Source organism: Dipodomys merriami, unplaced genomic scaffold, assembly GCF_024711535.1.
Source record: "Dipodomys merriami isolate MVZ:Mamm:240054 unplaced genomic scaffold, mDipMer1.0.p SCAF_19, whole genome shotgun sequence".
Taxonomy (NCBI): Eukaryota; Metazoa; Chordata; class Mammalia; order Rodentia; family Heteromyidae; genus Dipodomys; species Dipodomys merriami.
The window spans coordinates 16,636,974-16,663,427 of NW_027203270.1; the positions used below are offsets into that span (position 1 = coordinate 16,636,974).

Here is a 26,454-nt window from a genome sequence, read left to right on the forward strand (position 1 = left end):
TTCATGAAGATGCTTTATTATTATTTATTTTTAATTTTTTTGTCCACCATGGGGTCTGAACTCTGGGCCTGGGCAATGCCCCTCAGCTCTTCAGCTCAAGGCTAGCGCTCTATCACTTGAGCCACAACGCCACTTCTGGCTTTTTCTGCTTATCTAGTGCTGTGGAATCGAACCCAGGCCCTCATGCATGCAAGGCAAGCACTCTACCACTGAGCCACCTTTCCAGCCCGATGCTTTTATATTATTTTCAAAACAAGACATCTTTCATCCTTTCTCCAGACACTCCTGGCTCCCTTCCCATTTGGGCAGGTGATTGCCATGTCCTGGTTAGCCTGCATTCTTTCCAACTCATGTACAAACTACAGATGTTAAGTAGCTCTTTTCTTGCAGCCCAGCTATTTTCCTGATGCCTTTCCCCAGAAGGTAAGCTGGGCTCAGAGTGTCCTGTGTTTTGCATTTTTGCTGTTGAATTGTTGGGCTCTTTCCCCCCATCCAGGATTGAGATCCTGGTGTGAGGCCTGACCACTGTCCTGAGAGGTAGAGATCTAGCTGTAGTGTCACTATTGTGATAGGCAAGAAGCCTGTGCACAGCACACACTACACCACACGTCCCTCCAGGATGCATGGCCTTTTTTGTTCCTGGAGGAGGGTAAGAGAAATTAAAGGAATTCCAGAGGAAAGTACTGCATCTTGGTGCAGTTGCTTTCCCTGTTAGTCTGATCAAGTACCAAAATCTCATAGGGTAACAGTTCTCAAGGTGTTCCCTACCCAGCAGCATCTGGCCCCCCTTAGGACCATTGAAACACTTTATTTAAAAGTTACTGCCACGTAAGCCATATTTGCTTATTTTTCAATAGAGCTGTAGTCTTATCTTGGAGGGCTTGCTGGACCATTGTCCTATGTATGCTTCCCAGGTGGCTGAGGTTATAGGCATGAGCCATCCCATCCAGCTTTATTTGTTGAGATAAAGATGTTGGCCTTAGCTGACCGGGACCATAATCCTGTTTCAGCCTCTCAAGTACTGGAATTAAAACGGGACATTCACTGCCTGACTCCAGTTCTCAATTGTAACCTGCCCTCCAGATGAGCAAGCCTGACACGAACTGCTTTTAGTATTCGGCTTTTTGCCTAACAAATTTGACCCTAGGGTCCCATAAGCTGTGATTTGATCTGTCCTTTCTGCCTTTCCCGCTGACAGTTCATTCATCAGTGTTCCTATGGCAGTCTTTCTCACCTGGCCCTGTCCATGAACATGGACAATTAGTACAAGATAGCATTTCAAATACCTGAAAGATGGCCTCTCATCCTTGTGCCTACCATTTCAGCACATCGCACCCCTGCTGCTCTGCCATTATGGGGTTGGGGCAAGTGATGGATAAGCAAGAATAGTGCTGCCCAAACTTGCCCACCTCTTTCAATGTGACTCAGTATTTATTGTACCTTCAACAGTATGTATGTATCTGATTCCATTTTATTTTTTTGGTCCAGTTGCGGGGCCTGAACTCTGGGCCTGGGCGCTGTCCCTCAGCTCTTCAGCTCAAGGCTAGCACTCTACCACTTGAGCCACAGCGCCACTTCAGGCTTTTTTCTTTTTGCTTATGTGGTGCTGAGGAATCGAACCCAGGGCCTCATGCATGCAAGGCAAGTGCTCTACCACTGTGCCACGTTCCCAGCCCCTCTGATTCCACTTGTCAGTTTCACCCCACTAGTGGGGTGCTTTACTTCACCTTTGAGGTTGCCCACCTGACAATGTGAACCCACATGGGGCTGAGGAAGCAGTCTGGGCACATCAGGATATCTCCAGCTACAGGACATGTAAGGATTCCACTGATAGGAACAGCTTTGAGGATGCAAGTGGACAGGTGAAGCAGTCTTTAAAAGTTTGTTAACTTGCATTGGGAATCAAATCTAAAGTCTTGTGGTAGGCAAGTGCTACCACTGAGCTGCATCACCAACTGTTAAACTTTAAATTGAAGTCACATGCATGTTAAGAGAAAAATCAAACTGGGCACTGGTGGCTTATGATTATAATCTGTTACTCAGGAGGCTGACATCTGAGGATTTCAGTTCAAAGCCAACCTGGGCAGAAAGTCCGTGAGACTTACCTCCCCTGAAATCTGGAAGTAAAACTGTGGCACAAATGTACAGCATTAACCTTGGTGTAACAAGTGCTATAATAATGAAACCAGTCTCAGCTTTATATGACCTTGTTTGCAAGAGTGCCACCAAAGTCCTGACACAACAAAAGGCACTGATACCTCTCCTTAGATGTCATTTCAAATAGTAAGGTCCCCAGTTGGCTCAGAAGCCAACCTAAAAAGGCTTCTAAAAGTGCACAAGGCCCTGAAGGCTAGCTAAGCGTACCGCCCAATGAGCAACATCACCGTCTCCTTGTGGTCCTTCCACAGCATCTGCCCTCAGGTCTTCCTGCGCGGGGCTCCTCCTCCAGGCTTCATTAGCCCTCTAGAGGTGGCTCTAAGATGGACGTAATCCTGGCCAGTGCCAGCCACCCTATCTTCCTATAGCAAGTGAAAGGCAGTGCAAGTGTCCAGCTAGTCTAGTGACTGTACAGGACTGTCCACCTGTGGGACAAGCCTGTGACACACACCCCCTCCCCCACTTGAGCTTTACCATCAGCGCAGCTTACAGAGCACACAGGTGAAGCTGGCACAGCAGGTTCCAAAAACTCACTTTATTCCAATGTGAAATGAAGACGTGATGGTTTAAAAACAAGAAAAAGTTCTTGATCAGCCATGGGGATGCCTCGCTTGCTAGCTCACACCCGCTCCCTTTGAAACAAGGTACCTGGACGGACCCTCCCCAGCAGCAGCCTGGGCCAGCCCCAGGTAGAGGCCCCAGCCAGAGCAGCTTCCTTGGCTTGCAGGACAGTGCTCTCCTCCCCCGACAGCAGGCACAGGGAAGCAACACAGGCAGGCAGGAGGGGGAGCCAGGGCAATGGGGACCCCCACCACCCCAGAGCTAGTCTGTAGGTGCTTGTGTGGCAAGGGCCAGGTCAGGAGCTGGGCTCCACTGAGAGGTGACAATTACTTCAGGCAACAATCCCCAGACACCTTCCCCCACCAATGTGCGTTAGGCAGCTTGGGTTAAAATGGGGAGGATACATTCAATTTAGACAGTGGCTCCCAAGTTTATCCCCACCTGGGGTGCAGGGAGGCAGGTTGGAGGGAGCCATGGCAGTGCCTCCTGCTGGGCCCAAGGATGTCTGGGGGTCTACAACCTCTTTCCCTCACCCTGAAGGTTATGGCCAGGCCAGGCCCAATCCAGATTAGTAAAACCACCAGTTTTCATCTTGCCACCAGACTAAAGTGCATCCCAACTATCCAGCCCTGTCACTAGAGCTCAAGCTCCCCCTTCAAGACACAGGAAAGCCCCCCCCCCCATCTTTTTTTGGCTTAAACCTGAACTGCAAGCCAGGCTGGGCCCAGGGGTAGTGGCAGCAAAAGCAGCAGCCATAATGTCAAACATACAAATGACCTGAGAAGTGGCATCTGCACGTCATCCACTCAGCACTGACAAGGGCTATGTACAGGTTAGGACGGGCAGACGGAGACATTCAGGACATGGACATACTCGTACACACCTGCCTGAGGGCGGAGTCTGAGGGGCGCCTGCCCCCCACTGATGCCCACACACTCCATTCACGTGTCTTCAACTAGGTCTCTGTATCGTGTATTCATTGAACCAGTGCAAAAACATCTTTGGGGGAGGGGGGACAGGCAGGCCAGGCTGGGGTCCCAGGAGAATGCTGGGGTGGGTGGGGTGGAACGTGGAAGAAGAGGGGCTGGCTTCCTCTCCGATCTGCAGGGCATGCCCCCTTTTCCTGGAGTCTGTCTGGATGGCTGGGTAACGGGGCCGGGACTGCTGACTGTCCATCTCCCTTTCTATCCTTGCAAGGTCAGGGAAGAAGGGTCCTTGGCAAGCTGGGGCTGGGTGCCCATGTCCTCTGGGGCTCCCGCTGTCTCGGGCTCAGTGGCCATGGGCTCCTCAGTCTTATCCCTATTTTTGCTGGCCTCCTGGAGCTGATGTCGCCGCGCCACCTCAGCCTTCAGATTCTCCAAGTCTTTTTGGCTGTGTGGAAGGAGAGGGGTGAAGGTCAGGGTAGTTGCCCTGCTGGCGTTACATACACTCGTGGCACAATCAACCTCTGTGCTTTATTGAGAAGTGGAACGTACGTTTCCCTCCCAAAAGCAGAAAGGCTACAAAGTGCTAAAAAAAAGTCGAAGCTCCATGTATCCAAGAGAGCTAGCAGCTAAGGCCCGGCTTGGCAACCAGGCATCCTGCTATTAAGAGCAATGTCCTAAGTTTAAACCCTAGAACCACAGAAAATAGGACGGCACATCATGCACTGGAAGAACCAGAGGAAGAATGGAGCCACTTCTACCTATATATTGGATACAAAAAAACAGGGTTGCTAAACAAGCGCTCTACTGCTTGAGCTACGTCCCAGCCCCAAGATACATGTTAAGTATATCATTTAACACAACTCCAAATACATGGTATGCCACAATCTTGCATTAAAAAGACTTGAGTGCTAGTGGCTCATACCTGTAATCCTAGCTACTTAGGAGGTTGAGATCTGAAGGTTATGTATGGTTTGAAGTCAGCCTTGGCAGGAGAGTTTGTCAAACTAATTTTCAAGTAACCACCAAAAGGCCAAAAGTGAAGCTGTGGCTCTAGTGGAGAATGCTAGCCTTGACCACAAAAGCTCAGAGTCAGCACCCAGGTCATTAGTTCAAGCCCCAGGACTAGCACAAAGAGAGAGGGAAAGAGACAGAGGGAAGGAAGGAAGGAAGGAAGGAAGGAAGGAAGGAAGGAAGGAAGGAAGGAAGGAAGGAAGGAAGGAAGGAAGGAAGGAAAAAAAGCGTAGCTATTCAATTGCTGACATGCAATTTCTAGCAGGAGTCATGGGGAACCTCTTTATCACTGCAAACACTTCACTTTAACTGCGTCAATGGAAGTGACTTAAAAAAAAAAAAACCCAAAGCCTGGCCCCTGTGGCTCACGCCTGTCTATAATCCTAGCTACTCAGGAGGCTGAGATCTGAGGATCACAGTTCAAAGCCAGCCCAGGCAAGAAAGTCCACGAGACTCATTTCCAATTAACCACCAGAAAACAGGAAGTGAAGCTGTAGCGCAAGTGGTAGAGTGCTGGCCTTGAGCACAAGTGCTCAGGGATAGTGGCCAGGAGCTGAGTCCAAGCCTCATGACTGACCAAAAAAACAAAACAAAACAAAACAAAAAAACCCCAAAACCACAAACCTAAAGGCCAATTGCCAATGGGGAGGGGTGGAAGGCTTCACCTGAGAGGAATGAACAGGATGCCATTGATGACATTGAGCTGCTCCAGGACACTGGCCATGCTGGGGGCTGTGAACTGAGTGAGAGGTGGGAAGATGGCTGGTGAGCACCGCCAAGAGGCCAGGGTAGGCCCACCATCCCCATTAACCCATCCCCACTGCCCCCCACTACCTTGAGGGGTGGGATGTTGGCACTGGAGCCATTGCGGTAGATCTCATTCATGGTGCGCTGCAGGGCCACAGCCTGCTGGGTCAGGCACTTGAGGTACTCAGAGCTTTCCTTGGTCTTTTCGTGGTCCTCACCCAGCTACAGGGGACAGGGGGCCAATGCAGGAGGGGATCAGGGCACCAGGCTATCCATGGCCCATAGGTCCAGCCTGCTGCCCACCATGCCCACCTGGGTCTTGTAGATGGTATAGCCTTCTTTCTCGTGCTGCAGGGCTGACCGGAACTCGGCTTTGCTCTCATAGACGCGGGCAACAAGGTGGTGGCTGTAAGGAGGCAGAGCAGAGATGTGAGGGGCCTTCACAGACACTCAGGAGCCTTCACAGGGTGAAGAAGTCTGCCTGCCCCTCTCCCAGGGGCCTTCAGCAAGAACCACACAAGGCCAGAGAGCAGAGAAGAGGCTGAGCTTGAAAGAACTTCCCTCCTAAGTCCGGTGCAGACAGCTTGGGTCCCTCCCTGGCCTCATCAAAAGCACATGGGGTGGGCGTCAGGGGTCTGGCCAGCGCGGCCTCACCTGAGGGCCACCTTGAGGGCCTTGGGCCCATGGTACTTGATGCTGACGGCCAGCGCGTTTTCCAGGAAGCGCAGCGACAGGTCGTACTCCATCACACCGTGCAACACCAGCCCTATGTTGTTCTGGGGGCAGGGCAGAAGGTGTGAGGACCAGGTCAGCTCCCACTTCCCTGGACCAAGGCTGGTCCCGGCTGCCCCGGGCCCCGGCACTCACATCCAGAAGTGCCATTTCAGGATGGTCCTCCCCGAACACAAGCAGCATGAGGTAGCGGGCGCGGTACAGCAGGCTCAAGGCGGTAGACAGCTGGCTGCTGGCAAAGCAGTACAGGGCCAGGTGCATCTGCGGGTGGGGCCATGGTGGTCAGGGCGGCTGTGGGCTCTGCCCCGTGCACCCCAGACCTAGGTGGCCACTCACGTATTCCTGGATGGTATTGGGGTGCTCGATGCCCATCACTCGCTCGCTCATCAGCACTGCCTTCTGTTGGTTGCTCAGGGCCTGGGAAAGGGGATGTCAATCCCAAGTGGGCATTCCCTCACTCAAAAGCCCAGGCTGCCCCTGCCCATCCTGGTCCACCCCAACCCTTCCATTCTTCCCGCAGCAGTGAGGGCCACAACTAGCTGCTGTGATTGTGGAAGTCCGAGCCCCACTGAGACCTTCCAAACCCCCTCAAACTCCATGCAAACACACACGCAAAGCTAAAGCTACACAGAAAATACATTTCTTAAATACATTTTCTTTTAAGCTCATACCTAGTCAAAGGATAAAACAGTTCTCTAAGGAGGGCTGGGGGCATAAATAAGGCACAGAGACCCCAGAAATAGTCTTTCAATGCCCAGGAGCCGGTGAGGCAGCCTGAACGCAGGACTGCAGATTTAAACAACAGAACTGCTGGGCAGCCATCCAGCACCACAGGGGCAAGGCCGGCTACCGGCCAGCCTAGTCACAGCTAGCCACAGGGACTCAGCATTCACCTCCCTATGTCCCTCAAAGGGGAGACGCTGTTGTCCCCTTATCAGAGCACAGGCGGCTCCCTCACTCCCCCAGCCCGGCGCTATGGGGCAACTAAGAACAGGTGAGCTTTGGGCTCCCTCTCTCCTCCACAGAACCCCAGCTGCCACCCTCTCTGCCAAAGTCCCACAGTCAGCAGGCCTACCCACAGCTGCCTACCCACCTCGGCATAGTCACCCATGATGTAGTGGAGGCGGGCCAGGAGGCGCAGGCAGGCGCAGATCTCCACGTGCATGGCCCCATACACATTGTTGAACAGGTTCAGGGCTTCGTTGATGAGCTCGCAGCCCTCCTTTAGGAAGCCTGCAGAGCAGCAGTCCCGGGCAGCAAGGTCAGGGCTGGGTGAGAGGGGCCCCCGTGTCCCCCAGCCTGCCTGGCCACGCACCCTGCTGGACTTTGGCCTGCCCACTTTGGAAGAAGTGGAAGGCATCCGAGGCTTTGGGGTTGACGTGTTTGACCACAGGGAAGATGTTGAGCACGTCCTCCTCAGTGAAGGCAGGCTTGTGGCGGCTGTCGAAGCTGTACTCCTTCAGCAGGATCTGGGAACGGGACCCGCACCCACAAGCAGCCTCAGCCAGCGGCCTGGGCCAGGAGGGGCCCACAGAGCTGGGGCACGGCAGAAGACAGTGACCCACACCCACCTGGATTCCAGTCTTCAGGGAGATCTCCCGCAAGAGGGTTATCTTTTGCAGGCCATAGGTCTCCACAGCCTGGTCCACGGAATCACTGCAGGAGGAGCAGGGGCCCTGAGCAGCCCAGCACCCATGTCTGTCCCTCTGGAGCTCTGCCTCTCCATCTAACCCACGAGCCCAGCCCTTTGCCCTCCAGTGCTCAGAGCAAATGGCTCCCAGCCCTGCATCCCACCGCCAGTAGACCAAAAAGCTCCTCCCAGCTCTCCTCACTCGGCTGCCTACTGGTTATTCTGCCCTAGATGGCATCTGGGTGAGCCGCAGTGCTGCCTCCCATGCCTGACCCACTCCCCATGCCCCACGCCCATCACATCCTGTGTCCCCAGCGTCCTATGCCCGCACCACTCGAGGTCAAAGTCGAAGTAATTCTTGGCCTCCTGGCAGATATTCTTCCAGAGCTCCTGGGGGGTCATGACGGCCCAGGCGGTGTTATCCAAGGCCCCTGGAGGCCGGTTTTTCCTCCTCTTGTTCCTCTTCTTGGAGACCAGCTCATCAGCAGGCAGGTGGGCCACAGGGTTGGGGTAGGAGCTCAGGAAGCAGTTCAGGAAGTGACTGATGGCAGCTGAGAGGCCTGAGAGCTCAACTCCCTGAGAGGGAAGTTTAACCAGTCACAAGCGTCTTTGTTCCCAACCTAGAACTTTCCCCCCAAAGCCCCTGCCACCCAGGAAGGCCCCTGCCAGGCTGGGGAGGGGTGCTGGCACCTGCAAGTAGGTCTTGAAGATGTGCTTGGCGGAGCGTGTGATGAGCTCTCCAATACCAATTTTCTGAGGATTTAAACAAGTCTTGCTCAAGCCCCTTGCTACCGCGCTGGCCACCCCTCTCACCTGACCGAGCCCCACTCACATAGATGTGGTCCAGCTGGCTGCGGGCTGGGCTCCGCAGCACTAGGTCCAGCACCTTGCCCAGGTAGCGCATGTTGATGCCACGCTGGCGCATCACCTCAGCCAGTGTGGCTCCATCCATGGGCAGCACCGCGTGGTCTGTGCAGTCTTTCACCTGTGGGCTGAAGCAGGTCAAGGCCCAGCCCAGGCCCTGTGCCTCCACACCCTGTATCTTCCCAGGAAAGTCCTGTCCTAGCAACCTGTTTGGAGGCCCCAGCTCCCAGGCAGGAAGAAGAGACGGTGGCAGAAGGCCACAAACCCGTCCTGGCCTTCCTGCAGCACGGAGAGTGGGGTAGCAGCCCTCCTCCCGGGAAGCTGGGCCCACGGCTCATGGGTGAAGAGCTGGGAGCCCTCGGGTGGCACAGGCTCTTCTCTGATCCCATGAGAAGCAGCACAGGTGGCTAGGTGGGGCCACAGCATTACCCCCACCTGAAGGCCTAGCCTTGGAGGCTCAACCATGTGAGACAGCTGTACCACCTGACACGGCTGCCTGCCTAGGAGGAAGCCAGTATGTCACCCAAAGAGCCCAGAGACCAAGACTCCCAGCCTTAGCAGTACAACGCCTGTGCCCACACTTCCTCCATCACTTGGAGTCAGGTTCCCCATGTGTAATGGGGATGGTCACTTGGCCAAACCTCCTCACAGGCCAGAAGACACTCAAGCAGTTGCCCCCAAAAGTCCCACAGATATCCAGAGACAAATGCAGGGGCCACCAGAGACCAAGGCAACCCTTCCCCCACCCCCTCCTTCAGCCCCTTCCTCACCAAGCCAGGGATCTGGCAGGAGAGCAAGAAGGCAGCAGCATCTTTTAGAAGTTGCTTCTGGTCCCGAACTTCGTCCTGGCAGGACTCAGGGAAGCGAACACCTGAAGGAGAGTGGACAAGCTTGAGCAAGGTAGGGGTAACAGTAGACAAATGCTCCCTAGAGCTGGTAGACCATGCTCAGCAAGCCAGCCATGGTCCCAAGTCCACCCCACAATGCTCTGCCCCTGCCCACAGGGCTCCGGATGCCTGCTTGCCTGGTGAGAAGATATCAGGGTTGAAGCGGATGTCAAAGGCTGTGCTGCTGATGGAGCCCACAGCCTTGCACGCATTGCGGATCACCTCTCGGCTCCGGGGGTCTGCTGTGGAAACACAGCACAGTGGAGGTGGCAGTTCTGCTGCCTAAGCCTCTGCCCCTCCAGAATGGTCATGAGCCACACCTGGCAAAGACCAGCTGCCGGGGAAGCTCAGGCTCTCCAACATGCACAGCAGCCCCACCTGTACCATCATCTGAGGCGATCGTCTCTGCCAGCTCCTTCACCTTGGCCAGGCCACTAGCACCACTGCCCTCCTCCTCGCTTCCTGCCTCAGGTCCCAGAGGGTCTTCAGGCTTGGACTCTGAGGCAGGCCCACCATTTTCCAGGGAGGTGGGGTTTTCCATCTTGGCCTTTTGCTGCATCAGCTGCAGGGCAGCCAGCTTCATGAAGAGGAGGTATCTAGAGCACAGCAGAAAGGGTCAGCGCAAGAGGAGGGCAAGGGACATCTGAAAAGTGATGGCCTGACAGCATCCTGCTGGCCACAAGGTCCAGAGAACAGCCTCAGGCTCCTGGTCCACAGGAGCTAGGGGACACCCTGAAGGCACAGGGACATATCCAAGCCAGTGTATGCATGTAACTACAGGTAGGCTTATGCCAGCCCACCAGGGACAAGACAGCACCACAGCAAAACCAAGCTCAAGATAAGAGTGGTGGCTTACACCTTAATCCCAGGATTTGAGAGAACAAGGCAGGAGACTTGTGAGGGTAAACAAATCATGGATGGGCTAATGATAGGCTTCAGACCAGGGCCCTCAACAATACAAGAATGGAGGGCTGGGAAGGTGGCTCAGTGGTAGAGTGCTTCCCTTGCATGCCTGAGGCCCCGGGTTCGATTCCTCAGCACCACATATGCAGAAAGAAAAAAGCCACAAGAGGCGCTGTGGCTCAAGTGGTAGAGCACTAGCCTTGAGCTGAAGAGCTGAGGGACAGCGCCCAGGCCCAGAGTTCAGGCCCCACGACTGGACCCCCCCCCAAAAAAAAAAATACAAGAATGGAGAAATAGTTGGTCACTGTGTGGGAAATGCTATGGCCACATCCTAAGCACCCAATACCAGCAGCATCTATGCCCTGAGCCCTACCTCCCAACCTTGGCAGTGACATTCAAAATCATTCACTTCACCAAGTGGCTGGTCTGGCCACTTGCTAGTCTGCAACCGACATAAAACTCCTAGGTTTCTGCATCTGGCAATCTGGGCAGATGTGACAGGATGGGTCCTCCCAGGGCAGCCCGAGGGGGCAGCAGCAGCTCCTTACCTGTGCTCCACGAAGGCATCCACCAGCTCCTGCCGCAGGCAGCACAGCTTGTGCCTGTGGGCCCGGGGGAAGCCAGCGCGGCTGCACTCCTCAGGCAGCTCCTCACCAGGCACAGGCAGAAAGTTGAGGTCCGGCGGGAAGGTGCGCAGAAGGTCAAGGATGTAGTGGCGCCCGTCATTGCCAATAATCCCCTTGCACTCCACGGAAGAACAGAGCTCTACCTCCTCGTCCCGCTCGTTGAGCACCCGGTGCCGCAGGATCTTGAGGGGCCGGCTGGTGCGCTCTAGCAGCTCCAGGTACCGCGGGTGTGACACCACTGTCTTGCCAAAGTCAATGGAGCCATAGATGACACTCTGCTCCTGGTCCCGCTCCAGGATGCCAGGGATGATGGACTGAGCTGTGACTCGGTAGCCACGGTAGTCCACCACCACCGTGCCCAGCGTGTACAGTCCCTCCACATCCACTGCATTGTATGTGCGCACGCCATTCAGGTCGTTAGTGGGGGCCACGTAGGCTGCCACATCCCCCCCAAAGTCTTTGTAGTGGTCACGCACGTCAAAGCCCAGGCTGAAGAAGATGTTGTTCCAGATGAACATCTGCATCTTGGTCTCCTCACTGGGATTGATAGCCATCACGTTGCCGTCAATGACTGCCATGGCGCCCCGGGTGGCTGCGGCCGTGAAGTCACTGTGCACCTGGGAGGGGTCGAGGGTGGAAGGGTGAAGGCTCCACACACAACAGCTTTAAGGAGCATCCTGCCCTGGCCCAGCTCACCTAGATGGGGGAGGGTGGCAGGCCTCCCCTGAGAGCCAAGAAACCCTAGCCTCAACTACATCATTTAGGAAAGGCAAGAACATTTCAGAACTAGACAGTGGCTCACACATATAAGGATTATGGTCCAAAGCCAGCCTTGGCAGGAAAGTCTGTGAGACTCCAATTAACTACCAAAAAGCCAGAAGTAGAGCTGTGGTTCAAGTGCTAGAGTACCTAGCCTTGTGCAAAAAAGCTCAGGGACAGCATTCTGGCTCTGAGTTCAAGCCATACACACTCGTACATACAACTAAACACTCCTACTTAGAAAGCCAAGCTTAGCAGTTAACAAGGGACGTGAGTGAGGGCTGGCTGGTTTGGGAGCCACCAGCTAGGTGCCAGGTAAAGTAAGGCAAGAAGCTCTGGCCCACTTGTGGCATCCAGAAACTACTGACAACAAATGTACTGAATCGACCCTTACCGGTGGGGCATAGATTATGGGACAATTGATGCCTATAAAGCACTTGGCATGAGCCCTGGGGCAAGTTAGTACCCAAGAAATTATAGCTTTTATACTCTTAAGTTATTTCTCCTCATTTCTAAGAAGAGTACCGACAATTGTTAATAAACCTATGTAAGCTATAAGTGCTATGCAAACATACTAGACCCAGAAAGGTGAGGGCCCAACATGTACCCAGGCAAGGACCTGTGCAGTTAACAGAGGGCAGGGAGCCGGTGGATCTTGCTATTCGTTCATTTATTTGTATATGTGTGTGCCAGTATTGGAGCTTGAACTCATAGCCTTAAGCCCTTACTTAGCATTTTTGTTCACCATCTGAGCTACATCTCAACTTCTGGATTTTTGGTGGTTAATTGGAAATGAGAGTCCCATGAGCTTTTGTGACCCAGCTAGCTTTGAACCTCACTCTACAGATCTCAACCTCCTGAGTAGCTAGGATTATAGGCATGAACCATCAGCACCCAGCTTCCTACCTTTAAAAAGCCTCAAACAAGACACAAAAAAAGGAGTTGCTAGGAGGCAAGAGGCTAGGGACACCCTGCCTTCAGGGCACCTGACAGGTCTGGCCATCCCAGCTACCCTCCAATTCCTTCTGTCTACAAGACCAGCCAGCATGGGCTGGGAATGTGGCTTAGTGGAAGAGTGCTTGCCTAGCATGCATGAAGCCCTGAGTTCAATTCCTCAGTACCACATAAACAGAAAAAGCCAAAAGTGGTGGTAGAGTGCTAGCCTTGAGCAAAAAGTTCAAGGACAGTGCCTAGGCCCTGAGTTCAAGCCCAAGATTGGCAAAGAGAGAGAGAGAGAGAAAGAAAGAAAAGAAAAAAGAAAAGAAAGAAAAAAGACCAGCTAGCCAAGCGGCAGGAGAGCCTGAAACTGCCAACGGGTCCCAAGGGGCTACGCACCTTAAATATGGCTCTTTCTCGAAGCAGCCGCTCAGGCAAGTTCTTGCGGGGTAGCTCCCTTGTTGTCTGCAGTTCCTCATTCCAGTCCCGGGTCTGTAGAGGGACCAGAAAAGCAGTGTGAGCTCAGCCTGTGTCTGGACCTGTTCTGGGCAGCCCCACCATCCTCCTTCCCTGTGGACAGCCCAAGCAGATGGCGTGTCCTGGGTGGCCCCAGGCAAGCAGAGGGGGCAGGCTGGTAGCACCTGTCCAGGAATGTGCTCCTCATAGCCCAGCCTGGATGTGTAGGCATCTTCGGCACGCACACAGTCCATGGCGTGTTCCGCCTGGGGGGCCGTCCAGCTGTACACCTGGAACGGGGTGGCGATCCTCTCGAACGGGTGGCGCTGTACCCTGTAGTGGGCAGGGGAAAGGAGATGGGGCACCCCACCAAGCTAAAAACCCAGCTGGGGTCCTTCCTTCTCCAAGGCTCCTACTGCTCCAGCACCTTCCGGCCTTGGAATTCCACTTGTGCAGAAGCAGACAGGCACCTCTCCCATGGGCCACCCTCATACAGCACCTTTCAGGCAAAGGCACTGGTGCTCACGCCCACTGGTATATGCACACACGACTTGTGTGATGGGAAGCAGGGCAGAGCGTATGAAGGTACTACCTCTTCTTCTGTAGCACAGCGAAGTTTTTCTTGAAGGTTGGGCTGATCTGGTTGAGCAGCTCCACTAGGGAATGGCTGAGGAAGCGGGGACTGGCAGGCTTGGGGTTGAAGTGGTAGGCGGTGGACCTGCAGAGGAGGAGGTCACTAAGGAGATGCCCAAAGCATCGACATCAAGACTAGGACATGGAAGGGGATAGATAGCAGGGACTCACTGGTTCAGGTAGAAGCCCCGTGTGGACGCAGTGATGCTGACTTGCCGGTCCTCAGCCGTGATCACAAAAAGGTACATGAGGTCCCCATGCATCTTGCGGTTCCCAGGGGGCGGGTTCCAGCCACTCATGGTGAGTACTTTCAGACACTGCAGAGGCTGCAGGAATGGTCAAGCATGAAGGCATCAGAGCTTTGGGGCCCTCCCACCAGGGGGCCTTCTTTTTCACTCCCGCTGAGAAACCCACCTTCCAGTCACGGTTCTGGGGCTGCAAGGGACACAATGGCCGCTCCCGGCTCCCTGGCAGGATGTACTCAGGTGGCGTGCAGTCGATGGGGTCCATCTCCAAGCCTTTCTTCCGCTTCCCACTGTCTGAGAGATCCAAAGCTGGTGGTCAGCCAGTGTCCCCTACTCACTATGGTCCTCAGGCCCAGTGCTTAAGTGGGACAACCTGGATCTCAGTCCCTTTGCTCCTTGTTCCCTGCTCCCTGCCCAACCCCCAGCACCAATGCCTCCTGCACCTCCCAGGTCGCCGTCAGTGAAGACACTCAGGAAAGACAAGGAGTTGCAGTCAACCCCATTGAAGGCATCAGATGGATCCAAGCTCTTGAGCAGGTCTCGAACATGGCGCACATGGATGCGGGCCTCACGCACAGTGTACGGCTCTGTGAGGAGGGGAGTAAGGGGTCATTAGAGCCCTGTGGGGAATCACATGCTCACAGAGGAGTTTGCACAGGTGAACCATCACAGGTGCAATCATGAATGGGCTTTTATTCTTTTTCCAATACTGGGGGTGGAATGCAGGGCCAGTACATGCTAGGCCAGTGCTCTACCACTGAGCCTCATCCCTAGCCTTTGGAGATTCAAAATTTCAACTTAAAGGGGCTGGGAAGGTGGCTCAGTGGTAGAGCGCTTGTCTTTCATGCCTGAGGCCCTGGGTTCAAGTCCTCAGCACCACATAAGCAAAAAGAAAAAAGCCGGAAGTGGCGCTATGGCTCAAGTGGTAGAGCGCTAGCCTTGAGCTGAAGAGCTGAGGGACAGCGCCCAGGCCCAGAGTTCAGGCCCCACGACCGGACCCAAAAACAAAACCAAAAAAAAAAAAATTTCAACTTAAAGCTCCCATTTGAGTGGCACTTTGCCATTACAAGCCGCTCAGACTTGAAATCCTATCTACTCAGAAGGCAGAGACCCAGACGATCGAACTTTGAAACCAGCCCTGGCAGGAAAGTTCAGAAGACTTCATTTCCAATTAACCAGAAAAATGCTGGACTTGGAGGTATGGCTCAAATGGTAGAATGTAAGGAGTGAGCAAGAAAGCCAAGTAAAAGCAGGATAGTGGTGACTCACACCAGTAATCCTAGCTGCTCAGGAGGCTGAGATCTGAGGACCAAAGTTCAAAGCCAGCCAGGGCAGTAAAGTCCATGAGACTCATCTCCAATTAACCACCAGTAAACTGGTAGTGCTGTGGCTCAAAGTGGTAGAACGCTAGCCTTGAGCAAAAGAGCTCAGGGATAGGCTTTGAGTTCAAGCCCCAAAACCAAAAAAAAAAAAAGAAAAGAAAATGAAAGCCAAGTGAAGTTGGGCACTGGGTAGCTCATACTTGTAATCCTAACTACTGAGATCTGAGGACTGCAGTTCAAAGCCAGCCCAGGAAGGGAAGTTCTTAAGACTCTTCTCTCCAATTAAGCACAAAAAGCTGCAAGTAGAGCTATAGCTCAAGTGGTAAAGCATTAGCCTTGAGCACAAATAAGCACAGGGACAGTACCCAGGCCCTTAATTCAAGACCCAGTCCTAGCAAAAAGCTAACCAAATCAATTCATAGGTACTGGAAACCTCTGTGCAGCATCAGAACTTGACAAGCAAACCAGTCTCACTACTCTAGAGCGAATGGCCACTCAAGAGCTGTGAAACTTTATGAGACTTCACATTAATCTTTATGAAACACGACAGAACTGACTCCAAACAGAGTCTGTGTGGGACTGGCTGGGGTTTTAGAATGCAGACTCTAGTCTTTAACCTGTGGGCCATGTGCATTAGAGGTGGTCCACTGCATTAGAGGCTTACAATGGCCTGAGCTCCAGTCCCATGCCCACATGCTCACGTGTGACAGACACTAGCAGCAGTGGGTGGAGTGGTGATTGCCCTTCTTCACAGGTCCTCCCCTTCCCGGCTGCCAACTCCCAGACCAACCTTCTACCACTCGGAGCACTGAGCCCTCCTGTAGTCCTTCAACACTTCGAAGCTCTGAAAAGTGGTCTAGCATATTGCCATCCAGATGTAGGGAAAAGCAGGTGCGGTGACACGTATCTTCACGGTCCATGAGCACCTGGTGGATCTCCTGTACCATCTCCTGGGGAGACACCTGCCACAGAGAAGGCCCCATCCACCCAGTGAGATGTCACATGATCATCACCAGACCAAAACATCTAGGTCTCTACAAATACTCAGTTCCCCACATTTTGGCTTCTAAATTCCAGACTCTGTACATAGATACTATGTCTACGTGTGTGTGTGTGTGTGTGTGTGTGTGTGTGTGTGTGTGTGTGTGTTTATTAATGTGTCCCTGCCTACAGAGTTTGTGTGTGTTGTGTGTGTGTGTCTATTCATGTGTCCCTGCCTACAAAGAGTTTGTGTGTGTGTGTGTGTCTATTCATGTGTCCCTGCCTACAAAGAGTTTGAAGCCTGGCCATACTGCCTCAGGCTTGAACTATTACTATAGACAAATAACCTGAGCAGTACCATGGGGATGGAAGAACAGGAAGAGCAACACTAAGGCACCTGGGGCAAATGGCCTCCAGCTTTTAGAGCGCTCTAAGGTCTGAGCCTGTGGGTAGAGAGGACATAAGAGAACTTGGCCTAGATCCCTGGAGTTACCAGTGTGTAAAATCTCCAGTTAATTCTACTCCTGGAGACCATCCAACATCATCCACCCTCAAGGAGATGGTAAACCCATGGCTCAGAGAGAAGGCTCACCAGAGGGCACAGGGCAAGAAACTAGAGAGTGTTAGAACATTCCCCCCACACCACCCCCCCAGCCAATGCCACTACTCTGCCCAAATGGCACTGGAAGTCCCTACTGGTAGCTGTCCACTAGCAATGGCACAGCAACATGATCCTGAGCTGATTTCCTTGCCCACCACACCAAGGCCCCAGGCAAGACCCAGTAAGCACCCTTAGCTTCCTGCCAGAATGATCAAGGGCAGGACTTGGCTTTCTAGCCCCATCTACCCCTAGCCAGCTCAATTCTGCTCCCTATCACCTCTTCCTCCATCTTACCTGGAGGGAGAAGGGCTCAATGCCAGGGGCCAGGATCTTCACAGAAAAGCCTGTGTCCTGAATGACAATGACTTCCTGTCCAGTGGTCTCATCTCCTGGCTCACCTTCATCCAGCCCATTTTCCCTGGGTGGCTCAGTCACCCCCTCCTCCTTCTTCAGGCTCTCTGGGCAGTCTCCATTCACCAGCATAACGGAGGGGGGTTCTAGGGTTACAAGAATGCAGTCAGATAGGCCTGGAAGAGTGGGTGGGGCTACCCACCTCACCCTGTAGAATGGGGCCTTTTATGCCTTCTGGAGACTCAGCCCTAATCCAGACTCCATACCATCCAGCCCTGCACACCTATAGGCCATTGCCTTCTCCCTCCCCATTGCTTATCCTCAGCCTACCATTCTGAGTACATCTCTCCAGGGTCACAATGCCACATGTAGGGTCAAGGTCACCAGCCTTCTCCAGCTCTAACGACCTAGCTTTTCAGCAGTAATCATAGTACTGCCCACTTCCTCCTCTTCTCTGCCCAACACCACTATCCCTCCTCCAGTTTCATCCTCTTCCCATGTAGATAGGCTATGTTCCTTTCTCACCTTACCCGTTCCCATGGCCTCAAATATGATCTACATGGAAGCATCCATTGCCAATCCTAGCCTTGCTCAAGCTTTTCAAAGGGGACAACTACCACCCAGTTCTTTAGACATTAACAAAAGCTCATCCTGCCAAGATGAGCCTATTCTGTGAAGTCTTCCCCTACCCCCCACCAACTAGTCACTCATCCTGACCCTTGGGCTTGAGCTTCTTCAGCCATAGCCTTGGTACAGATTTTCTCTAACTTCAAGAGTAACATGTGAGGGGCTGGGAAGGTGGCTCAGTGGTAGAGCGCTTGCCTTGCATGCCTGAGGCCCTGGGTTCGATTCCTCAGCACCACATAAGCAAAAAGAAAAAAGCTGGAAGTGGCGCTGTGGCTCAAGTGGTAGAGTGCTAGCCTTGAGTGAAGAGCTGAGGGACAGCGCCCAGGCCCAGAGTTCAGGCCCCACGACCGGACCCAAAAAAAAAAAAAAAAAGAGTAACATGTGGGGCTGGGAATGTGGCTCAATGGTACAGTGCTTGCCTTGCATGCATAAAGCCCTGGGTTCAATTCCTCAGTACCACATATAGAGAAAAAGCCAGAAGTGACGCTGTGGCTGAAGTGGTAGAGTGCTAACTTTGAGCAAAAAGATCAGGGACAGTCCTCAGGCCCGTAGGCCCAGAGTTCAAACCCCAGGACTGGCCAAAATTAATTAATTAATTAATTAGGGAGTAACGTGGAGAAAGACACAGGTGGCTCATACCTATAATCCTAGCTACTCAGAAGGCTGAGATGGAGGATGGCAGTTCAAAGCCAGCAAGGGAAAGAAAGTCCATGAGACTCTTATCTCCAATTAGCTCCCAGAAAACTGGAAGTTGAGTTGTGGATCAAAATGGTAGAGAGCTAGCCTTGAGCAGAAAAGCTTCAGGGACAGTGCCCAGGTCCTGAGTTCAAGTCCCATAGCTGACAAAGAGAAAGTAACATTTGGAGCTCTTCTAACAACCCCACTGTCACAAATTTAGGACAGCACTCTTGAGTGTCTATCTAAAGTCAGTCTCAGCTCTGCAGGCTTCCCTCTGTACTTTGACTTATGCCTCCCCTGCTAACCTTTCTACTGCTCTGTTGAACTATTCAATTGCTCTACCTATCATTCTATCACCTCTGCTGTGGACTGTTTCATATCCCAATAAGCATCCCATCATTCCGGGCAGACCATCCCATTGCCCACAAGATACCATTCCATGAACAACTTCAACTCATCCTTGCAGGTGAGCTGAATACAGAGCCTCCTGTCAGAAAGCTGCCCAAATGACCCGGCTGGAAGGAACTCCCCCACCATTTCCACAAGACATGCACTGCCTCCTAGAGCAGCCATTCTGCGGCATTCTGGGTGGCTATTTACACCAGCAGTTCTATCATTTTCCACCTTTTGTCTTGCCCTGCCTCAAAGAAAAGATATCAAATCAATGAATTACTGCAAATCCATAGCCACATCTAGTATTTGTGAAGAACACTCAACTTACATGCTGTGGGGAGAGGGAACAGTAACAAAACTTCCCATTTCTCCCCAGGCACTAGGAAGAATGAAGGAAGAAGGCCCCTATAGTACTGGCTAGAGCATAAGACCCCCTCTCAGAAAGCCAGCTAAATACCAGCTTGCTGGGTACCCATTTGGCAAATGAGGACCTTGGCCCAGCATCTACCTAACTTGCCCTCTTGGCTTAGAACATTACAGTCCCAGATCAGGGTATAGATAGGCTACCTTGAAACAACACAGCTTACTTGAGTCTGCTTTAGTCAATCTAGCCCTCTTTCCTACTCTGCCATCAAGAGTAGAGATGGCATGCCTGCAATTGTAGCTACTTAGGAGGCTGAGATCTAAGAGTGGTTTGAAGCCAGCCCAAGTAGCAAAGTCTGTGAGACTCTTATCTCCGATAAACTACTCAGAAAAATCTGGAAGTGGTGCTGTGGCTCAAGTGGTAGAATGCTAGCCTTGAGCACAAAGAGGCTCAGGAACAGTGCCAAGTCCCTGAATTCAAGCACCAGGACTGGTGAGGGGTGGGAGCAGGGTGGGGTGGGGTGGAGAGCAGGATGTGTATACTGCCTCAAACCTGTATAGTCTCTGTTCATAAATATGGAGCAGGAATCTAAGGAAATGAGGTTGGCCCAGCAGAGGCAGGCAAGAGGACTTCAGGAGACACCCCCCCCTTCCTGGTACACCTCAACTTGGTGATAAGTAGGACCTCCAGGGGCACAGACAGGCCTTATTCTCTTATCCCAAATTAGGCCCAGGAAAACTTAAGAGCCTGACATATTGTTATACCAGCCAGGATGGACCTCAGATTCCCGCAGCATACAAACTCACATCACTGCCTTGTTATCAACCTTGGCTACTGTAGGCCACCAATGATGGTGTCCTAGACCTTCTGTCCCTGCCACACTCTTTCTAAAACTGGAGTATAACCTCCAACAACCATAGGGTGGGCTAGGCATAGTAGCACACACCTGAATTCCAGTACTTAGAAGAGGATCAAAGGTTCAAGGCCAACCTAAACTACATAGTAAGTTCCAGGCCAGCCTGGACTACATAGTAAAATCCTGTGTCAATACAACAACAAAGCTGGGCGCTGGTGGCTCATGTCTGTAATCCTAGCTACTCAGGAGGCTGAAATCTGAGGATCACGATTCAAAGCCAGCCCAGGCAGGAAAGTCCATGAGACTCTTATCCCCAATAAACTACTCAGAAACCCAAAAGTGGCACTGTGGTTCAAGTGATAGAGCACTAGTCTTGAGCTGAAGAGCTCAGGGACAGCACCCAGCCCAAGTTCAAGCCCCACAACCGACTGAAAACAAACAAACAAACAAACCACAAGATGCACAAGATGCACCAAGGCCTATCCCTTGCAGTGACCCAGCAGTCCCAGGCAGGGCAAACCCTAAAAATAAACAGCCCTACCCCAAAATGCAAACTTGCCTGGCACTAATGACAGAGCACAGATAAGAGGGCAGGAATTGGTCAGCTTTCCAAGAGCAGCAAGAGGGACAGCAGGTAGGAGGAGCTGTCCCCTAAGGGTCCCTGAGAAAGGCTTTGCTGGCTGGCAAGAACCCAGATTGAAGGGAAAACAGGAAAGGCCCCCACCCCAACATGGAGCAGTGATTTTGAGCTTTGCAGTCTCAGAAAAGGAAAATGACAGCACTGGACCCAGAGTAGCAACCTGTACTCCTTGCTGGGAAGTGTGTGTGGGGGGGGGGGGGGGAGGGAGAGGAAGGGAGTGTGCACAAATAGGTAGATCAGAGAAAGGAGGGGAAGACAACACACTGTCATGGTCCAACCTACCCATTCCCCAAGCCAGAGACCTCATCAGGGACTGAGAAAGAGTACCTAATCCTTGGTCAGATTCCAAGATAAAGGGCTGGTCCCAAGGGCTGCTTCTCCCTCAGTGCTGCCAGCCCTGCCCCTCCTCTCCATTCCCAAAGGGCCCTGAAGGTCTCCCTGTAGGCCAGTAGGTCCACTCAACCCCAAAGCCCACCTGGTGTGCTCAACGGCTGTGCTCTTCTTGGCTCTGGAGTCTCAGGACTTTCATGGGAAGGGACCCAGCTCTCCGGCCTAGGCCCAATGCTGCCTGTGTCTCTTGTTCCGGCCTCTGCTGTTACCCTTGCCCTAATGCAGCTGGTCGGCCCAGGGCTGGAGCTCCGGCTGGCTTCGGGTTTCAGTGGGGCCAGGCCTGCCTGGGCGGCCCTGGGAAGGGCACACTCCCCCTGCCTCTGCCTTGAATCCTGCTCAAGGTCGGCTAGAAGGACGGCTGTGGAACAGGAGGCCTCCGTGGCTCCAGAACCATGGGGGGAGCTTCGATCAACACTCAGAACCACCTCCTCAGGCTCCCCAGAAAGGAGGCCATTGCTGATGAAGCTGTCTGGGGAGCAGATCCCAGCATGTGGGGTACCTGGACCCCTCAGGATCGAGGGTCTTGGGAAATGGCTGGCAGGGGCAGAGTCCAGCAAGGGGGTCCTCTCCTCGGCTCCGACCCTGGCGGGGGTGGGCAGGACTGCTTCAACCAGCTGCCGGCAACAGCTGGCGCAGATCCGGGCCCAGGCCATGAGGTATCCACCTCCTATCCACCAGTCTCGGACACGGAGCACCCTGCCTGTCTCCTGGGCCAAGGGACTCGCTGGGGCCTCTGGCTCCTACTGCCCTCTGCAGGTGACTTGGCAGCCAGCCCCTTTCTGACACTCACTGGTTCTAGTGAGAGGGGGATGGGACACCAGTCTCCCAGAGGACAACTGCACCCATGCCCCAGGCCTCCAAGCTCCACCAAGAAACTGGCAGGCTCCCTCTTTTCTTCCCAGCAGCCCATGCGCTGCCAAGAGAAAACCAAATGTCTCCCCTGGGGAAAACAGAGCTGGCAGCAAGAGGCCGAAGGCCATTGGAGAAGGAGCATGCCCAGCCTCGCCAGGACGCCTTCTCAGGGCCTCTGACTTGTTGCCAGGGCCCAGTCAGGACTGCTCCGGCATCCATACTAACCAGCATCGGGGCACGGAGCCAGGATCTTTCTCCAGGCACCTTCTCCTTCAGGCCTAGGGACCACTGAGCAGACCCTTGGCTTTGCCTCCACTGCACAAAATGTCCTGGGTCTGTCTCAATGACCAGATGACAAGAAAGGCCAGACTCATAGGAAAATTCCATTCCTCTAAGCCCTCTAGAGGATGGGAATGGGGAAGCCTGGTACTGAACCCCACAGCAGGGTCCTAAATCAGATCCACCAGGTCATCTCACTCCAGAAAAATGAAGTTCCACAAGGCTAGCTGTCCAAAGGCAAAGGCAAAAGGCAACAAAGTCAAATTGAGAAAAAGCCAGGAATGTCAGCAGTGTAGACCATGCTCCTGAATGCCACGTCTACTGAGCACAACCCACTGGACACAGATCTATCTCTAGCAATAGAGTTCCTAGGCCTCAAGACCCCTGTGCCCCATTACATCCCAGGAAGGCAAGGAGAAGCAGGGCTTCAGAGAAGGCAAGAGAAGCCAGTTCTCTGCTGAATGTGAACAGGTTGTACAAATAACACATGGTGCACAAGCCAGCTCACTGCACTCACAGCCACCACAAACCTTAATTGGACAGATCAGAGTGAAGAGATAGCATACCCAGAGTCCTAGCCTGGGACAGGGATGCCACAGATAAGAGTGAGAAAGAGTCTCAGGCCACCCCAAGTGACCCATGTACCTCTAGCCAGGCCTGGTCTCCCTCAGGAGCCAGTACCAGGGTCAGGACACATCCCAGCCTAGGTCTCCAGCAGGTGAGGCTACAGCAGGAAGTAGGATCCCAAAAGAGACTCGGCCACTATCTCAGAAACTCAGGGCTTCAAGGCAAAGAGGTAGAAAACAGGCAGGTAGCCTATGGAGGACTCTGGGGAGGCCAGAACCTGTTTGTCTCCTTCCTGTCCCACCCAGGCCAGGAGATCTTGAAGGCCCAAATTGTGTTCAGAAGTTCCCAATGCAGTCTGCCCAGACCTTATCCAAGAGTCAGGATCTTTTGGGAGCTTGGTAAGCCCCTTAACTCCTCCCCATTCTGCCAGTCCCCCTTTCCTCCCACTTCAGGGCTTCAACTCCAGAGGGCCCTCCCCCAAGGAGAAGGAACTCCACACACCACTGTGAACTTGAAAAACCTGCCTGTTCTCTTAACCCCTAAAAGCTGCTTTATTTCTAAGAAGGTAAACTACCCTTGCCTGCTTCCAAGGCCATGATCACTTCCTCAAGGTACAAGAAGATGGGACCTCAGGCCAAGTAGCCTGGATTCTGATGCCCAAATGGAGCTTGCTCAAGGTCCCTAATAAGGTTCCTTTTAACAGATCCAGGCTAGATGTAATATGAGGCACAATTATCTATACTAGCTTCTGGGACAAAGAAGCCAAAAAGTCTTAACCAATACACTGCCCCCAAGTTCCCCAAGCTGTGCCCTTCCACTGCCCCCCAAAAAGATGAAAAGAAAACTTCACTCACTCTCTCACAGAAATCCTCCAACACTCTTTCTTCAGTCCCCTGGTTCTCAGCACACAAATCCAAATAAACACGTAATGTGTGTTCCAGCTTCCTCTGGGTCAGGCTTTGGTAGCCTTGACATGCTGACCATGAGCTAGAAATCTACACGTTCCCCTCCACAACTAATAGCTGTGACCTTGGACAAGTCACTTCATCTCTCCATCTCTTTGCTGAAAGGGAAACCTGCCAGCCCAGAACTCTTCTTATCTTGTCCACCCACTGATTCAGAACCATATCAGGGCAAAGCCTGATAGAATGGAGTTTTGAGCATTTCTTCTGCTCAGACCTGGCCTTGTCAAAGCAATCAGCAAGGCTGACACTGAACCTGCTCCTACCCAATGCTTTTCCACCCAGACTCCCGGCAGCCCCAGACTGCTTAATGAAGCTGGGAAGGGAGGTGATGATGATGAGCTAAGATTACAAGTCCTCACTGAGATAAGGGTGGGTCTCCACTCCCATTACCACTCAGGGCAGAGAAGGCCACAGTCTGGCTCTGAGGAAGACTTGGAGAAAGGACAGCTGAAGCCCGGAGAAAGGGGCCTGACAGCCTCAAGGCTGTAGCCTGAGACAGGATGAAAATAACAGAAGGAGCCTGAGTGAAAGGGAAAAGCGGCAGGCCCCACCCCTGTACAGGCCTCGGCCACTCCCAAAGCCACTATACAGCACCCATGGGGGAGAGCCGGGAGCTCCACTCCACGTTAATGACCTTTGCCTTAAAAACAGCAACTCTGGTCTGACCCACTTTTCGCAATAAGGCAGGTTAATGATCAAGTTCTGGCACAAATACTTCCCCCTGCCAAGGAGGTTGGCTTTGCCCCCCAAACACTTGCAGACCTCCATCCCATCCCCGCCCAGGCCAACACTTATAAAAGGACAAAGATCACAGCCTGAGGACCTAAGATTAAGTACGTAAGCCCGTGTGTCAGGATGAGCCAGAGGATGCCCCCCCCCTCCACGACACCCCCCACACCCCCAACTCCTGCTCTTCTCACAGAACAAGCCCCAGGAAAGGAGCGTTAAGCGGAGCTTCACTCGCAGGGCTGCAGTCCGAGTGCGAGGAGAACGCCGGAGATCCTGACGCCGAGGGGGGCCTGAAGGAGGTGGAGCCCAAAGTGTCAGTGACCCCGGCCTAGGGGGCTCCCCGCGCCGGGGGGCGGAGGGGGTGGGGCCGCCTGTTTCATCTGTCCGAGGCGGCGGCGGCGGCGGCGGCGACGGCGCACCCTGAAGCCGCGTGTGCGCGCACGTGTCCCCGCGATCCGACGCGCGTGTATCCGCCGGGTCTGCCCTTCCCGGGACCCCACGTGCAATGCCCGGGCCGCATCCGGGGGCGACAGTGAAGGTGACCTTCAGAGCGGGGGCGGCCCCGTGAAGGGCCCGGTGAGGAGTCAGCCAGCCCGGCGCGCCCGGAAGGCGTTGGTCCGCGTGGAGTTCCGAACCCTCCCGCCCGGCCCGCTACCACTTCCCCGCCCGGCTGCCCCCGGCCCCGGCCTGCTCACCGGCCGCGCTCGGCCGCCCCTTGCCACCGGCCTGAGAGCCATGTTCCCGGGAGCTGTCGGTCGGGGCGGCCGCCGGCAACTCGTCTGTCTTGATGACCATGGTGGCGGGAGCGGGCGTCCGGCTCCGCTGTCCGCGCCGCCCGCCGCGCCACTAACCCTAGTGCCCTGCGCGCCGCGGCCGCTGCGGGAAGGACGGAGTCACCGGCCCACGTGGTGCGCGCTGTACCCTTTGACCCCGCTGCCGCTCCCCTGCCCCGCCCTCGCGCCCAGCCCTGCCCACGGCGGCCCGCGAGGGACAAAACACGCCGCGCCTTAGTGTCTGTCCACCAAGTGAATGACTTTCCCGAACGCCTTAAAGGCAACGTATCCTGGCTCCGGGGGAAGGAAAGCTTCGCCACGCCCCCTCCGAGGGGCGTGGCCTCGGAGAGACGTCCCGGCCGTTTGCTGCCGGTTGGCCGGGCGGGCGCCGTGACCTTGGGTGGAGACTAGTCGGGGCTGCGGAGCCTAACCTCCCCTCCCCCAACGACCCTTTTTCCCTCTGCCCAGCCGCCAGAGGCCGCGCGGCCGCCAACGTGCGGGGCTAGCGTGACCCCCAACACCCTCCTCACCCAGGAAGGAGTGGGGCTGGAGAAGGTGCAGAGACCAGCCTAGAGCGTGGTCAGCAAAGGCGGGCATGAGGCTGCTAGTCTCGGGGAGCAAGTGTCCGAAACAGACACCAAACTTCGTCCTGAGCCACCACCCCTCCCATCAGCGTCTTACACACCACACACACACACACTCCCCAGATGGGTTCTCTCTTCCAGGCTGAGATCCTTACACTCTCATTTTCCAATGGAGGAAACTGAGACCAAGGTCACACAGAGAGCTAGATTAGAGACAGTCTAAATCCACAGCCTCCACCCCGTGCTATAGTTTCCATTTTTCTGTTTAATTGGTTTCGTGAGGACTGGGAGTGAGAGCAGAGGTGAACCGGGGCAGGTGGGATTGGGGGGGGGGGGGGGCCCGCGGGAATGCTACTGTGAATTGAACTCGGGACCCCAGGTGTACTAAACGTGCTTGAACCCCTGTATTAAACCCTCAGGCCCTGAGGG

The 26,454-nt window shown here is 54.0% G+C and overlaps 1 protein-coding gene across 5 annotated transcripts; it reads right to left on the bottom strand.

Annotated features, from left to right (window-relative positions):
* Positions 1-2,672: 2,672 nt before the first annotated feature.
* Cluh (clustered mitochondria homolog) lies at positions 2,673-25,575 on the bottom strand. Of its 5 annotated transcripts, none has more exons than XM_070027509.1 (26): positions 25,364-25,575; positions 17,272-17,474; positions 16,186-16,357; positions 14,517-14,660; positions 14,243-14,367; positions 14,000-14,154; positions 13,788-13,913; positions 13,381-13,528; positions 13,139-13,231; positions 10,967-11,661; positions 9,894-10,111; positions 9,653-9,757; positions 9,399-9,499; positions 8,597-8,749; positions 8,455-8,517; positions 8,096-8,340; positions 7,706-7,790; positions 7,450-7,603; positions 7,228-7,367; positions 6,471-6,551; positions 6,270-6,395; positions 6,057-6,178; positions 5,715-5,808; positions 5,490-5,624; positions 5,321-5,394; positions 2,673-4,089 (listed from the first exon to the last, which is right to left on the bottom strand). In XM_070027509.1, the coding sequence occupies exons 1-26, from the start codon at positions 25,461-25,463 to the stop codon at positions 3,903-3,905; spliced, it is 4,044 nt and encodes a 1,347-aa protein (XP_069883610.1). In that variant the 5' UTR covers positions 25,464-25,575; the 3' UTR covers positions 2,673-3,902. The 5 variants fall into 5 exon arrangements, with proteins under 5 accessions (XP_069883610.1, XP_069883611.1, XP_069883612.1 ...); XM_070027510.1 differs by having other exon boundaries at positions 9,653-9,754; positions 25,364-25,556; XM_070027511.1 differs by lacking the exon at positions 25,364-25,575 and adding an exon at positions 24,860-25,047.
* Positions 25,576-26,454: the final 879 nt, after the last annotated feature.